The sequence below is a fragment of the Hemiscyllium ocellatum genome, chromosome 9 (genome assembly GCF_020745735.1).
Source record: "Hemiscyllium ocellatum isolate sHemOce1 chromosome 9, sHemOce1.pat.X.cur, whole genome shotgun sequence".
Lineage (NCBI taxonomy): Eukaryota > Metazoa > Chordata > Chondrichthyes > Orectolobiformes > Hemiscylliidae > Hemiscyllium > Hemiscyllium ocellatum.
In genome coordinates this window covers 66,240,940-66,256,160 of record NC_083409.1, presented here as the reverse complement: position 1 = coordinate 66,256,160, position 15,221 = coordinate 66,240,940, and the positions used below count along the sequence as shown (strand labels likewise).

At 43.2% G+C, this 15,221-nt stretch overlaps 1 protein-coding gene across 2 annotated transcripts in view; it reads left to right on the top strand.

Moving 5' to 3' along the window:
• frem1b (Fras1 related extracellular matrix 1b) overlaps positions 1-15,221 on the top strand; it is a 192,311-nt gene that overhangs the window by 87,547 nt on the left and 89,543 nt on the right. For both annotated transcript variants that reach the window (XM_060830422.1, XM_060830423.1), the window contains exons 13-15: positions 1,958-2,125; positions 4,513-4,721; positions 6,905-6,998. In XM_060830422.1, coding sequence (XP_060686405.1) covers positions 1,958-2,125; positions 4,513-4,721; positions 6,905-6,998 — 471 coding nt within the window. The remainder of the gene's footprint in view (positions 1-1,957; positions 2,126-4,512; positions 4,722-6,904; positions 6,999-15,221) is intronic.

Genomic DNA, 15,221 nt, shown 5'->3' with positions numbered 1-15,221 from the left:
GACCCTTCGGCCTAACAAGTCCACACTGACCCTCTGAAGGGTAACCCACTCAGACCCATTTCCCTCTGACTAAAGCACATAACACTATGGGCAATTTGAGGATTGTACATCTTTCAGTTGACATACTTTCCAGGTTGGAATTCTGTTCCTTCATTATCTCCCAATATACAATGGAAATGAATGATCACAAGCTGTTTATTTATTTCACATTTCATATAAATAGTTTGAAGATTACAAAGACAATTTCTGGCCTATTTAATGCATTCTCTGTACAGGAATGTTATTGCATTTAATTCTATCCAACCCAAAAAACAAATCTCATTAGCCGGTTATTAAGAACTGTCTACATTACTTGCTGTTCCCTTGATTTGTAGATTGCTCAGAATGATCACAAACTGGATTATCATTCTTCCTACTCTCCAAGTTTAATTTCTCCAGCACCAGGAGTCCCATTTATCCTTCAGTGGGTGAACTCCAAACCAATTGGAGAAAACCTACAGATACTGGCAATCTGAAATGAAACACAAAATGTTGGCAACACCTTCGAGTTAAACATTATTTGCAAATGGACCAGACTAGTTCATGTTTTAGTCGTAGACCATTCTTCAAAGTGTTTAGACATATCTACGTCTGAAAAGCTATTTTCTTCACAGTTGTTTCCTGACCAGCTAACGTTTTTCAGAATTTTCTATTTCTATTCCAAAGCACTTTATGCTTCGATCATTGATGTACAAAGCTGCCATAATACACCAAGCCTCTAATGCTGAGAGACAAATTTTCAACACAACAAACCTTACAATATTTAAAGTTATTGTTTGCCATAATCAAAACTAATCTTTTTAAAGCAATTTCCAGCTTAAAAAATCACTGCTGATTGCAATGAAAGAATTAACATAAAAGCTTTTACACATACTGAGATAAGAATTCAAGAGCATAATAACATTCAGGAATAACAGAAGGCCAATACGTCCTACAAACCTTTCTCTATTTGGCAGATGTACCTACATACCCACCTTCTCACCATATGTCTCAATCTCTTTTTCTCCAGAAGTGTCTCCTTGATCCAATTTATTCTGCCTATTTCATGCTTTTTTTCTGGCAATTTAGAAGTTTTTTTACCTTGTTTGTAAAAAAAATCTGTTCAACCTTTTTTTTAAATTTCCTGATAAATGTCATGCCCCCCTGCCCCTATTACTAAAGGAGATGTCACACACTATGAATGATCAGAGCCTCTGGACACACTTTGGAACAAATTTTTCTTGTAGATATTGAGCATCAGCAGACTCTTGGACTATTGAAATCAGCACAACTGTGTCCAATCTTGTTATCATCTGCTATCTAAGCCCACTCATTTCCCAGATGTCTCTGTATAGTAATCAAAAGCAGGAAGATTGTCTAGCTCTTTTTTTCTTCCTCACACAAGAATAGAGAAATAATATCTCTCCTGCAGTGCTTATAAAGACAAAGTAAAGTTTTGACTTACTTCCTTATACGTTAGTTTCCTCAGCATGTATCCAATGATTATATAAATCTTTCAGCAGAAGTTAACAGTACAAATGGGAGAAGCTGGCAAGAAATTTCAACTTTGGAAGAGCATAAAATGGGTGTGAGCAGAGAGGGAACTCATGATGCTCATTGACCTGAAAAGAATTTTCGGATGATTTATGTATAATGGTCAGCCAAGTTACATATTGTCCATTCAATATCCCAGACCAAATTGCAAGTTTGACACAATGCAGCAAATGAATGCTATTGAATGCCTTACTTCATCCTTGGAGCTGACACATCACATAGTTAACTTTCCTGAAAGTATTTTTTTTGTTCATGTATGTACTCTGCCAGTCATGTACTGATTTTATGTATACCCTGTAATCAATGGGAAAATCCTGACATTGTGGTATTTCCTTTGTTTTTCAAGCTTTCTGCATTTGTCTCACTTGCTAATTTTACATTCCAGCATGCAGTGGACCACATGAAAGTAGCGTACATGCCTCCTCTCGAGGATATCGGGCCTCATCCATTATTGGTGCAGTTCATATTTTCTGTCAAGGATCAGCAAGGAGGTATCGTGACTGGAATTGTCTTTAAAATCACCATTATTCCTGTGGACAACCAACCACCTGAGGTATGGGAGAGCAGCAACAGTTTGCTATTAAACAATGTGAAATAGATTCTTGAGAAAATCATTTATTTATTTAAAAAAATTTTTTAATCTATGCATTCTGCAGGATCTCTTCAATCATTTATAAATCCAGCCCCAAAGGCAATTAAACTTTTCCAGCTGCAGCATTTCAGATTATTTCTACCAGAATGATCTGATTTTCTTGTTGTGTGTTTAAAATACATAAAAAACTGCTTAATTAAAAAAAGTCATGATGTATTGATGTTAATTAGAAAACATTTGGATTAGATGAATTATGATAAAATATTTATTTAGAAAACTATTTAAAGGATTAAGGCATATAATACAAGATAGTTATTGAAAAGAGCAATAGTAATGATGATTACAAGTTTATATCCTGCAGTTATTTCCCCTCTGTGGTCTCATTACCCTATGTTCATCCACAAAATGTCATTTACCATACATCAGACGTTAATCGCCATTTATTAGGATAGTGGGGTACTTAAATATGAAAGCATATTAATAACAACAACAAATAATGTTGGATAATCACTGGGGAATATCAACATTGAAAGAGATTTAATCATGTATGTTGGTAATTTGAATTTTCATTTTATGATTTGTAGAATGCACAGTACTTTGATTTTAAAAGTAGCAAACTTATTAATCTTCCATTTACCTCATTTGTGTATATATCAGTTTACCTGCTAACTTAATAATTTTAGCAAAACAAACTATTTCATCTACTCCAATCTTTGAGGCTGTGGGAGTGCCATGTGATCCCCATTTAATTCCTGAACCACTACTGAATTATGGTGGACTCAGGGTTAATTGTGTCAATTTGTTCACGAATTGAAATTTGCCATCTTCTATAATTCTATAGAAGGCTATGGAGGTAATGCTTGATAGTGGGACTAACTGACTATCTCTTTCCAAAACCAGTATAGACATGATGGGTCAAATGCCCTTCATCTGTACTGTAAATTTTATAATTTTGAATACAAAATCAAAAAACTGACAGAAGAAAGACTGCTCAGGACCTCTCCTATTGAGGTAAACGGATAATCTGGGGCAGAGTGAAGATTTCCTTATTTGAATTGTACTTGACAAGTATTCATGGTGTTGGAGGGTAAGGAGAAAGAATGCAATATAGGTCCACTACTCATGCTTACTGGAGTAGAATCAGCTTGTGGGCATCAATCTTTCTGTCTTTGATCAAAATGTTTTACTACCCACTTTTCTCATTGTTCTTGCAATTATTTGCACAAAACTGTTATTCTTGCAATTATGCCGTAGGCTAGTAACTTATACACACTTAAGGCCATAGCATGAAATTCTTTCCTATATTATTTTAACTCAGGTATTCAAATATTGGGTTCCTGTTCAGCTTTCACTAAAAACTTCATGCTGACAGCAATCACTTTTCAAGTAGCTCCCTCAGACTGAATTCAGTGTCTGAGCACTCCAACAGTCTGTTATTAACTAAGCTTCATACTCCATGCTGAATCTTCTTAACTAACAGCAGCCATTCTTGGCCACCTCTGGGGAAGACTTTAAACATAATCTCTTGATTTGATTTCTCTTAAGCTCCCTCAACAAGTCGCCTGAAATGCATCTTAAAACAATTTTATTGAAATTTCCGTTTCTCTTATGATACTAATTACTGGGACAATGCTGTTGGCCCATCCTCACTGACCTCAATTGGTTCCCTTATTCACTAGTGCATTAAATTTATTCATTTTCAAATTCTTCTCTGTCATTTTTTTCCAACTCTATGACCCAGCATACAGAATTTACTTTTCCAACTCTGCTTTTCGTTCTTCTCTACAGCCTGCTATAGTACTTTTGACATTTGTTAAATGGAAGACACTCTAAAAGCACGTGTTGTAATTTTGAAAAAAAAGTTCATTCATGGAATATGTTGCTGGTGAGGCCAGAGTATATTGCCCATCCTTGATTGCCCAGAGCGCTGTTAGAGTCAATCACATTGCTGTGGGTCTAGAGATACATATAGGCCAGACCAGGTAATGATGGTAGCTTCCTTCCTCAAAGAACATTAGTGAACCAGATGGGTTTTTCTGACAATTGACAATGGATTAGCAATCATCATTAGATTCTTAATTCCAGATAGTTTTATTGATTTAAATTCCGCTATTTGCTGTTGTAGGATTTGAATCTGGGTGCCCAGAACATTACTTGGGTCTCTCGATAAACAGTCCAGCAATAATACCAGTGGACCACTGCCTCACCAAGAATAAAAAATTTTTTTTGTTGTTGTTTTTCATTTACTCTTCCCCTTTCATATTTATTTATTCTGAAAACTGCTTTTTTGAATTTGGATTTGCATTTGAAATTTGCAAAGTGAACATTTTGTTGGTTCTTTTTGTTAGATTTTCACTAATGAAATAAAAGCTGAAGAAGGTTCAAGCTGCATGATCACTGCAGATAATCTGATGGTGACAGATAAGGATACGATTGATGAGGATATCCGAATCCAGTTGAAACAAAAACCACAGCATGGAGATATTGAACTGCAAGGAAACATCATGCAGGAAGGGGATATGTTTACACTTGATGACCTCAAATCCTTTCAAGTCAGGTGATGCATTCTAGCTCAATTTTCTCAACTTGTGATTCTTAAAAGGTTGCATGTTGACCAAGATAGTCACTTCCAAAGAAATTGCAGGACAGGTGGTAAGATGGGCAAAGATGTTGGTGGGGCAGGGAGGTGCACCGTGCCTGAATCATAACCAAGACACAAATAAAAGAGATGTTTTGATCTGAAAGGGCAAAGAATAGATTGGAATGAACAACTCGTCTGTACTTCTCAAAAGTTTTAGTCAAAAAATATTATAGGTAAACCTAGAAGGAACAGGAGTTGCTTAGTAAATAAGGTCAGATATACCAGTTGTGAGTCATTTTTTCTTGATTTTATATATGATCAATGAATAATGCCAATTGTAGAGTACATCCTTCAGTCCATTTGGATTCAAAAAGCATGGGTGGTTGGATAGAAAATATTCACATTATATGGGACAATTTTTTTAGCTTGGTTAAGTTCCTGGAGCAGCCAGAAATATTTTGCTGTCAAACATCGACTGGGAATTCACTATAATTAAAAATTATCCTGGAAGAACCAGAGATGCAAGAGATGACATTATGTAATTGAAAAAAATCATTCAATTAGGAATCCCAGTGAAAAAGTTCCTTTAATTACAGGCAAAGTTGAGGTTTTCATAACTTGTCTTAATTACACTTGATAGTGCTGCAGCTCCAGAAAAAAATATTTCACAGAACATGGTTCTGAAGTGAAATATAGTTAGAGGTGGCACTTCTTGTTTCATTGGTGTGTCCATTTACACCTTGGGCCCTACTCATTTTGCAAAATTCACTTCAGTGTAATTTCTCCAACACCTTCTGGATCAATCTAAGCAACAGATTATAGATAAATTCTTTTCCTGTATTTCTGTCAAGTTGGAGACATCAAATTATGCAAGCACTATGTTAGACAGTTTCCAGTGAAATTCCAAAGTGCATTAAAAGAAATGTTAGCCAACATTGGAACAAACCAGAACTACTTTCTGCAGAAATTGTGAATCCTTCAGGAGGCCTCATATTAAAGCTTTCTTTTGTTTTATTTTTCAGGATTCTTTGGGGTCAGGATTGTTGTATAAGGGCTTGATTAGTAGAAAACTTGCAATGATCTCATGGAGCTGGACCTCAGTGGGCAGAAATAGTACAGTGTGGGTGGAGTTAAGAGAAGGAAAGAAAACAAAAACTTTTGCAGAGAAGCAAGTGGAGTGGACTGACTAGCATTAGGCAATAGAATAATCTGTGAATAATGTAACAGTAAAGTTAGTCTGGTATGCCTATGATTATCATCAATTGTAGAATTTCATCTTGCTATGTGATAAGGTAGCCAAGTCTGAAGGCATGTCTTGAACTTGTAGTCTCTTTAAGCAATCTGTGTTGTACCTAAACTCATGGGTGTAGTTTTGAAAACAGAACAAAAGAAGGAGGAGCAGAAGAGTTCGTCCAGGACCCACAAAAATCCATCGGGCCCAATAGTAGCACACCCCCTCCCCCCATGTCATTCCCCATTAATCTGCCACAGGTCACTGGAAAAATGCTAGTGGAGTTAGAAACTGAAAGCTGTTCAAGTATCCAGCCGACTGCTTTAGCAGATTTGGGCTCCTTGCTGCTGTTGTCCAAAGTGAAGGGTCAGTTTCTAACCCATTACTGTCAAGCTTTCATTTTAAAAGAAATAACTTTGTATCAGAAATGTTGCAATGTTCTTCTTCAGGATGATTATACAGCATGTTTAGATAAAGATACAGACACTCTGACAGCAAATATGCAAGTTAGCTGACACACTGATTCACTCATTATAAACTTTCAGATAAGATTTATTCAGTGGCAGAGCGTTCTTCCTCATATCTACAATAGCTGCTGACATTGATACAATCTGTTTCCGACTTGTCAATCAGATGAGTGCTTTGCTGTGATGTTTTTCACAGTTGTCCCATTGTGTGATTTGGCCAGTGCATTGTATGTATTTTTTTGAATAAGGTACAGACCGTTTTGTTTTTGGTTAAAATTAAAAGATTTTTTTCAACAAGTTTCATGTGAAATTATGAATGTCACTGCCTATTGTCAGTAATTATAGGGTATGGATGTAATTTGAACTTGTGTCCATAGAAGGTAACACTTGAACTGTTGTTTGTTTTTTCCCTTATGATTGTGTTGTTTTAATTTGTGGCGTCATTTCCACTCTGTTCACAGGTACAAACATGATGATTCAGAAACACTGCATGATTTAGTTGTGTTTACAGCTACAGATGGATTTAACACTGCAGATGAGGTGCTGAAAGTAAAGGTAAGGACAAAAGGAATGTGTCAATATACGTTGTAATATATGAGAAGAATTCATCGAAAAGCTTTAGATCACATTGCACAACAATAAGGTGCAGTTTGATCCCGATGTGAGTATTTTATGATATATAGTTCAATCTTTTTTCTCCACACTAACAAGACAGTGCCTAAAAATACTGTAGTGTGGAGTTTTACTTTGTGAGTTTTAAAGTATTACAGAGCATTAACAGCCCACTAAGTCCATGCTTTGTTTAATTCCATATGAGCTTCTTCCTATACTGTTTCATCTCACCTCATCAACCTACCCATCTTTGCTCTTGTCATGTGCTTGCCTAGCTTCTTGCTTGCTGTGGTAGTGAGTTCAACATTCTAGCCACCTCAACGTAAAGAGGTTTCTCCTGAATTCCTTCTTGTATTTATTTGGGACCATCTTATATCTGTGATCACAACGCTAGCTTTCCTCCATAAGTGAAAAGACATCTCTATGTTAGACCCAAGTGCATAACAATATTATAAGAAAAAGCAGAGCAAGATAATGACCATTTGAGCCCGCTCTACCATTCAGTAAGATCATGACTAGTCCTTCTTCCTGTCCTATCCTCATATTCAGTAATAAACGCAGTACCAAAGATTTAGCAATCTTTGTCTTGAACTGACTCAATGAATGTGCATCTAGTCATTGAAGGGTTGAAAATTCCAAAGATTCACAGCTCTTGAAATGAAGACACTTCTCCTACTCTTAGTTTAAATAATCAATCATTATGTTGAAATCATGGCATCGGATGGAATTTTCACTACCCTGCTGTGACAATAATAATGGCAAGTGAGGTGATTAAACAGGGCAAGATTGGAAGAAAAATATCATATTCTTGACACTGATGAAAACTGGCATGATTTTCCTCTCAGACCTTTAATAGTGACTTCAAAATCTCACTGTCAATGGCCACAAGCTTATTTCCCATGTATTTGCATCTCATAACCCAATGCACACTATTTGCATTACAATCCCAATTCTCCTCTACTCCACGCAAGGGTGTGGATTGTGCAAAAACACCACAGGTAAAATAGGCAGAATATTAGTAGCTGCAGCTCACCAAATCATAGTCTTCTGCAAAACACCACACAACTTGACATTGAAATCCCATCAGCCACACGCTGTATTCATGCCTGCACTTGGACAAATGTAGCTGACTTCAAGTCCATAACAATCTACTTTAGAGGGGGCATTTCGGTGTTTCTTCACAGACCAGCATTAGAAATGCGCTGGTGATGCATATATCAGATTAGTGTAATATAGGTAATCTTATTAATGCCCATTAGTGTCTTCCCATCCCTACATGAGCTATCCTGTTCTTTTCTGGCCAGCTCAACCTTCTGTGATGGTCATAAGGGAAGAGGACTACCCTCCTCTCCACTATCTCATCCACTAGCACTTCTAAGTCTCTGACCTAGAAACAGGGAACAAACTTTGCCTTTTGCTGGGACATTGTCTCAGTAATTAGGGTCAAGTATGATAGTGGGAGGGGTAATTCCTGGCTTGCAGCATCTGATATGATGTGAACTTTAATTATGATGCCAGAACCTTGAAAGCGAGACCATCCCAACATGTATTGTCACATGTATTTTACAGTGAGACACAACAAAATACAGTGAAAAACTTTCATTTGTCACCATAATCCAGCACCATTTTGATAATTTAAGAATAAGAGAAAAGGAAAAGATATAGCTTAAAGAGAAGTCCATCGATGCATGCTTTCTGAACTGGCTGAGAATCACTATCACCTCGTCAGACCCAACTAACATTGAAGTTGCTGATTTTTGGGCACCGTCTTTTACCACTGGGCCAATTCAGCTTTGCCACTGCCCACGTTGCATCCACCAACATTGGAGACTATCGCTGCAGTCGATGTTGCCATTGTGCCATCCTGCTGTGACCAACGCTGGATATAGCCAACAGCGAAATCACCGATCCTCAGGCACCATCTTTTACACTAAGTATACCTCATTGACGTTGCCTCAGGGCTCAAAACCTTCCGCACTGGGCTCACTCTCCCCTCCACATTGGGCCCACTCTCTTCCCCTCAATGGGCTCATTCTCTTCCCAGCACAGCCCGCTGTCTCTCCTCTGCACCAAGCTCACTCTCCCCTCTGCACTGGGCCCGCTGTCTCTCCCCCGAGCTGAGCTCACATTCCCCTCCACATTGGGCCCACCGACTCCCTCATGCTGGGCTTGCTCTCTCCCCTCTGTGCTGGGTCCGCTCTCTCCCCTCTGCGCTGGGCTATTGCTCTCTCCGATGCGCTGGGCTCACGCTCTCCCCTCCACATTGGATCCATGGTCTCCCCCACACTGGGCTTGCTCTCTCCCCTCTGCGCCGGGCTCACTCTCTCCCCTCTGCGCCAGGCTCACTCTCTCCCATCTGCGCTGGGCTCACGCTCTCCCCTCTGCGCTGGGCTCAATCTCTTCCCCTCTGCGCTGGGCTCACGCTCTCCCCTCTGCGCTGGGCTCAATCTCTTCCCATCTGCGCCGGGCTCACTCTCTCCCCTCTGCGCCGGGCTCACTCTCTCCCCTCTGCGCTGGGCTCACTCTCTCCCCTCTGCGCTGGGCTCAATCTCTTCCCATCTGCGCCGGGCTCACTCTCTCCCCTCTGCGCCGGGCTCACTCTCTCCCCTCTGCGCTGGGCTCACGCTCTCCCCTCTGCGCTGGGCTCAATCTCTTCCCCTCTGCGCTGGGCTCACGCTCTCCCCTCTGCGCTGGGCTCAATCTCTTCCCATCTGCACCGGGCTCACTCTCTCCCCTCTGCGCCGGGCTCACTCTCTCCCCTCTGCGCCGGGCTCACTCTCTCCCCTCTGCGCTGGGCTCACGCTCTCCCCTCTGCGCTGGGCTCACGCTCTCCCCTCTGCGCTGGGCTCACGCTCTCCCCTCTGCGCTGGGCTCACTCTCTCCCCTCTGCGCTGGGCTCACGCTCTCCCCTCTGCGCTGGGCTCACGCTCTCCCCTCTGCGCTGGGCTCACTCTCTCCCCTCTGCGCTGGGCTCAATCTCTTCCCATCTGCGCCGGGCTCACTCTCTCCCCTCTGCGCCGGGCTCACTCTCTCCCCTCTGCGCCAGGCTCACTCTCTCCTCTACACCGGGCTCACTCTCTCCCCTCTGCGCCGGGCTCACTCTCTCCCTTCTGCACTGGACTCACTTTTTCCCCTCTGCACTGAGCTCACTCTCTCCCTCTGCGCCGGGCCACTCTTTCCCCTCTGCACTGGGCTCACTCTCTCCCCCCTGCGCTGGGCTCACTTTCTCCCCTGCGCTGGGTTCACTTTCTCCCCTGTGCTGGGCTCACTCTCTCTCCTCTGCACTGGGCTCACTATTTCCCCTGCACTGGGCTCACTCGCTCTCCTCTGCACTGGGGTCACTCTCTACCCCCTGCGCTGGGCTCACTCTCTCCCCCCTGCGCTGGGCTCACTTTCTCCCCTGCGCTGGGCTCACTCTCTCTCCTCTGCACTGGGGTCACTCTCTACCCCCTGCGCTGGGCTCACTCTCCCCCCTACGCTGGGCTCATTCTCCCCCCTACGCTGGGCTCACGTTTTCCCCTGCGCTGGGCTCACTCTCTCCCCTCTGCACTGGGGTCACTCTCTACCCCCTGCGCTGGGCTCACTCTCTCCCCTGCACTGGGCTCACTCTCTCCCCTGTGCTGGATTACTCTCTCCCCTCTGCACTGGGCTCACTCTCTCCCCTGCACTGGGCTCACTCTCTCCCCTGTGCTGGATTACTCTCTCCCCTCTGCACTGGGCTTGCTCTCTCCCCTCTGCACTGGGCTCACTCTCTCCCCTGCGCTGGGCTCACTCTCTCTCCTCTGCACTGGGGTCACTCTCTCCCCCCTGCGCTGGGCTCACTCTTTCCCCTGCACTGGGCTTGCTCTCTCCCCTCTGCGCTGGGCTCACTCTCTCTCTTCTGCACTGGGCTCACTCTCTCCCTTCTGCACTGGGCTCACTCTCTCCCCTGTGCTGGGCTCACTCTCTCCCCTGTGCTGGGTTCACTCTCTCCCCTGTGCTGGGCTTACTGTCTCCCCTGTGCTGGGCTTACTGTCTCCCCTGTCCTGTGCTCGCTCTTTCCCCCGCACTGGACTTGCTGTCTTCCCAGCACTGGGCTAGCTTTCTGACCCGTCAGTCTTGCAGACTCTGTTGCTGCTATTGCCATGTACTCTCTCGAGGCTGGGCTTGCTCTCGTCCTGCAGAAGATGCTGGAAAAAGCTTGTAAAGAGAAAAAAAAGAAAAAGAGCAAAAGCAAAAAGAAAGAAAAACAGAGAAAGCAAATGGATGTTGACGAGCCCTGGACCAGGAGCTCAAATGCAACGCTGGTACTCTGCCACCATCTTGGTCAAGTACTTGTGTCTTGCTCACCAGAGATTCCCAAGAAATGTGCCCAAAATCTCAGTTTCATAACTAATGAGGTGAAAAGTGGAAGGTTACTTGAGAAAATTCATTTGGGCCATGGCAGAGTGGATGCCATGACACCACTCACTATCACAACTTAACTACAAATGGAAAAAGCCAGCCCATTATATTCTGGATTCTCCAGTCAGGGATGCTGATATATTCTGTGGCTTTCTGTGTTAATATGAATAATAGATATCACAGAGTTTGGTTCTTGTCAAAACATATGCCTTGAAATGTACTTAAAACATTAACTATTTATGTGGTTACTGTATCTCAGACTTAGACACATAATCTAGGTTGAGCTGAAAATGTCTTGCTGGAAAGGTGCAGCAGGTCAGGCAGCATCCAAGGAGCAGGAGAATCAACGTTTCGGGCATGACCCTTCTTCAGGAATGAGGAAGGTGTGCCAAGCAGGATAGGATAAAAGGTAGGGAGGAGGTACTTGGGGGAGGGGCTTTGGAAATGCGATAGGTGGAAGGAGGTTAAGGTGAGGGTGATAGGCCGAGTGGGGGTGGGAGCAGAGAGGTCAGGAAGAAGATTGCAGATTAGGAAGGTGGTGCTGAGTTCGAGGGTTGGGACTGAGACAAGGTGGGGGGAGGGAAAATGAGGAAACTGGAGAAATCTGAGTTCATCCCTTATGGTTGGAGGGTTCCTAGACAGAAGATTAGGCACTCTTCCTCCAGCCGTCGTGTTGCTATGGTCTGGCGATGAAGGAGTCTAAGGACCTGCCTGTCCTTGGTGGAGTGGGAGGGGGAGTTGACGTGTTGAGCCATGGGGTGGTTGGTTTGGTTGGTCCGGGTGTCCCAGAGGTGTTCTCTGAAACGTTCCGCAAGTAGGCAACCTGTCTCCCCAATATAGTGGAGGTCACATCAGGTGCAGCGGATGCAGTAAATGATGTGTGTGGAGGTGTGGGTGAATTTGAGGTGGATATGGAAGGATTCCATGGGGCCTTGGAGGGAAGTAAGGGGGGAGGTGTGGGCGCAAGTTTTGCATTTCTTGTGGTTGCAGGGGAAGGTGACGGGAGTGGAGGTTTTGTTGGTGGGGGGTGCGGACCTGACGAGGGAGTCACGGAGGGAGTGGTCTTTTCAGAACGCTGATAGGGGAGGGGAGGGAAATATATCCCTGGTGGTGGAGTCCGTTTGGAGGTGGCGGAAATGACAACGGATGATATGATGTTCATGGAGGTTGGTGGGGTGGTAGGTGAAGACCGGTGGGGTTCTATCCTGGTGATGATTGGAGGGGTGGGGCTCAAGGGCAGAGGAGCGGGAAGTGGAGGAGATGCGGTGGAGAGCATCATCGATCACATCTGGGGAGAAATTGCGGTCTTTGAAGAAGGACGCCATCTGGGTTGTACGGTATTGGAACTGGTCCTCCTGGGAGCAGATGCGGCGGAGACGAAGGAATTGGGAATATGGAATGACGTTTTTACAGGGTGCAGGGTGGGAGAGAGTGTAGTCTAGGTAGCTGTGGGAGTCAGTCAGTTTATAGTAAATGTCCGTGTTGATTCGGTCGCCTGAGATAGAAATGGAGACATCTAGGAAGGGGAGGTTCTCTAGGTTCTCTGCTTACTGATGTTACTATGCAAACACTGGACTGAACACATTAAACAGACCTCATGATACAGAGAGTGACTGAAGGCAATGCAAATATATTGATACTGAAAGGTCACATGAGACTTGATGATCTATGCCTTCAAGATACAGGATTGACTGAATTTTGAATCTATTCCATAATATAAGAGACACATTTTCTTAGCTTCCATTCCGGCAAAACCTTGAGAAACATCATAACATTTCAATTAAATCATCTGCCATTCTAAGTTCCAGGAATGCAGGCATAGGTTTGCATGAAGCTGTAATAACTATGGCTCTACTGGAGGGTCAGTTAGCTCAGTTGTGATGCAGATTGCTGTCAACAGTGTGGGTTCAATTCTCATATCAGCTGAGTTTCCTTTGAAGAACTCTTTGGTTCAGCTTGTCTTCTCATCTGAGACATGGTGACCTTCAGATTAAACCACCACAGTTGATTCTCTAATGAGAGACAGCAGACCTGTTAGAACTATGGTTCTATTCTGATGTCAGGGAAGAATTCACAATTTCAAGAATGTTGTAGTGTAAAAGGGAACTGCTAGGGTAAATGCATTTTTAAGAGTTAGTGAATGATTGTCAATAGCAGCGCGGACTGAGTGGTTCATTGCTATTGAGGCCTGCACCTGCATCAGAACTTTGAGAGAACCCATTTGTGCTGCGATCTGAAGCTGTGCATCTAGCAATGTAAATACTGGGACTGATTGCTCTGCAGATGCAACAAATCTTTGTCAGTTAATTGTTGAGCACTGCTCTTTAAGTCAACAAAACATGTGAAAACATGCCCACACCCTTAGGATTCCTGGTGGATTCTTGGACAACCCTCTCCCATCATCCTCAGCACTCTCTGCTAGTGTCCCCTCACTATCCTACAGTCTACTACCAGGACACTCCAACCACTGTTTCTCCTCCCTCACCACATCCCACTCCTTATCCCAGTACTCCCTTAGTTCTGTTAATAAAAGCAAAATACTGCATCTGCTGAAAATCTGAAACAAACAGAGAATGCTGGAGAACATCAGTAGTTCTGACAACATTTGCGGAGAGAGAACTGTCTTCTCAAGTCTGATATGACTCTTCATCAGAGCTCTCAGGTCTTTAATCACTTGGTACTCTGACACACTGCCATCCCACAGAATGGCAGCTCTCTTTTTACTTCCCCACTAAAGTCTATCACACAAATTCTTGTTCCATGCCCAAACATATGAACAAGACAAGGAGTAGCAATCTGAGCCTCTTGAGCCTATTCTGTCATTCAATAAGATCTTGGCTGATCTGATTGGAATGTCAAATCCGCATTGTTGCCTACCCTTGAAAGAAAATTAACAAAATGTTATTCCTGGCAGCCCTAGTTCTGCTTGCCCTCCACCCACACCTGGAACCATTCTGTACCACTACCTCAGCTCTATTCATCCTCTCGCACTACTGGCTCCTCTCATGCCCCAACTCCCTTTCTCAATCCATCTTTGAGGGTCACCTCCAAGTGTACTATCGCTGTGAGGCAGCTGGATTTGTGCTCAGTGCAACACTGATGGATCTTTCAGTTGGTGTACATGGATACTTCAATTCACTTGGAAAATTCATTTCAATGTTGGCCAATCAGATCAATAAATGTCTGCTTGATCACCTTTATACAGTGAGACGCGGTGATACAAAAGAAAACCCGAAGAAGACAGGGCCTATTTCCTGAGATGTAGTAATCTTTGAAAGCCTTTTCTTTCAAAGTATTTGATTTTGTAGTATCCTTGTATCTTTTATGACCAACCAAAACTGTAATCAGTGCCTCTCATCTCAGTTACCAATTAAGGTCAACCTTTCTTTCTCAGACCATTCGTTATATGTAGAGTCTCAGGCCCCAATATGTATGGAGAGGTGAGAAGGATGGGAGGAGGATGGGTAGGCGTGAGGTGGTGGGTTGCACCACCTGGGAGAAAATATAGCAAAGCCATGCGCTCTATGGTCCTGCTGAATTTAACAATAGGACTTTATAACAATTCTTTTCTTTATTTCTGGGTCTGCAGCAGTCAACTGCTTAGGGACACTTGAGGTTGACTCCTCCTGATTTTGAGGGTGTGGAAGGCTGGAGATTGGGGCTTAATGGTGAGGAGGAGACGAGCAATCACAGGAGGAAACAATGCCAGAGATTAGGACATAAGTATGGTAGGCAAACCTCTGGTAGCATTGGAGAGAGAAAGGTTACAATCAGTAGAGGCAA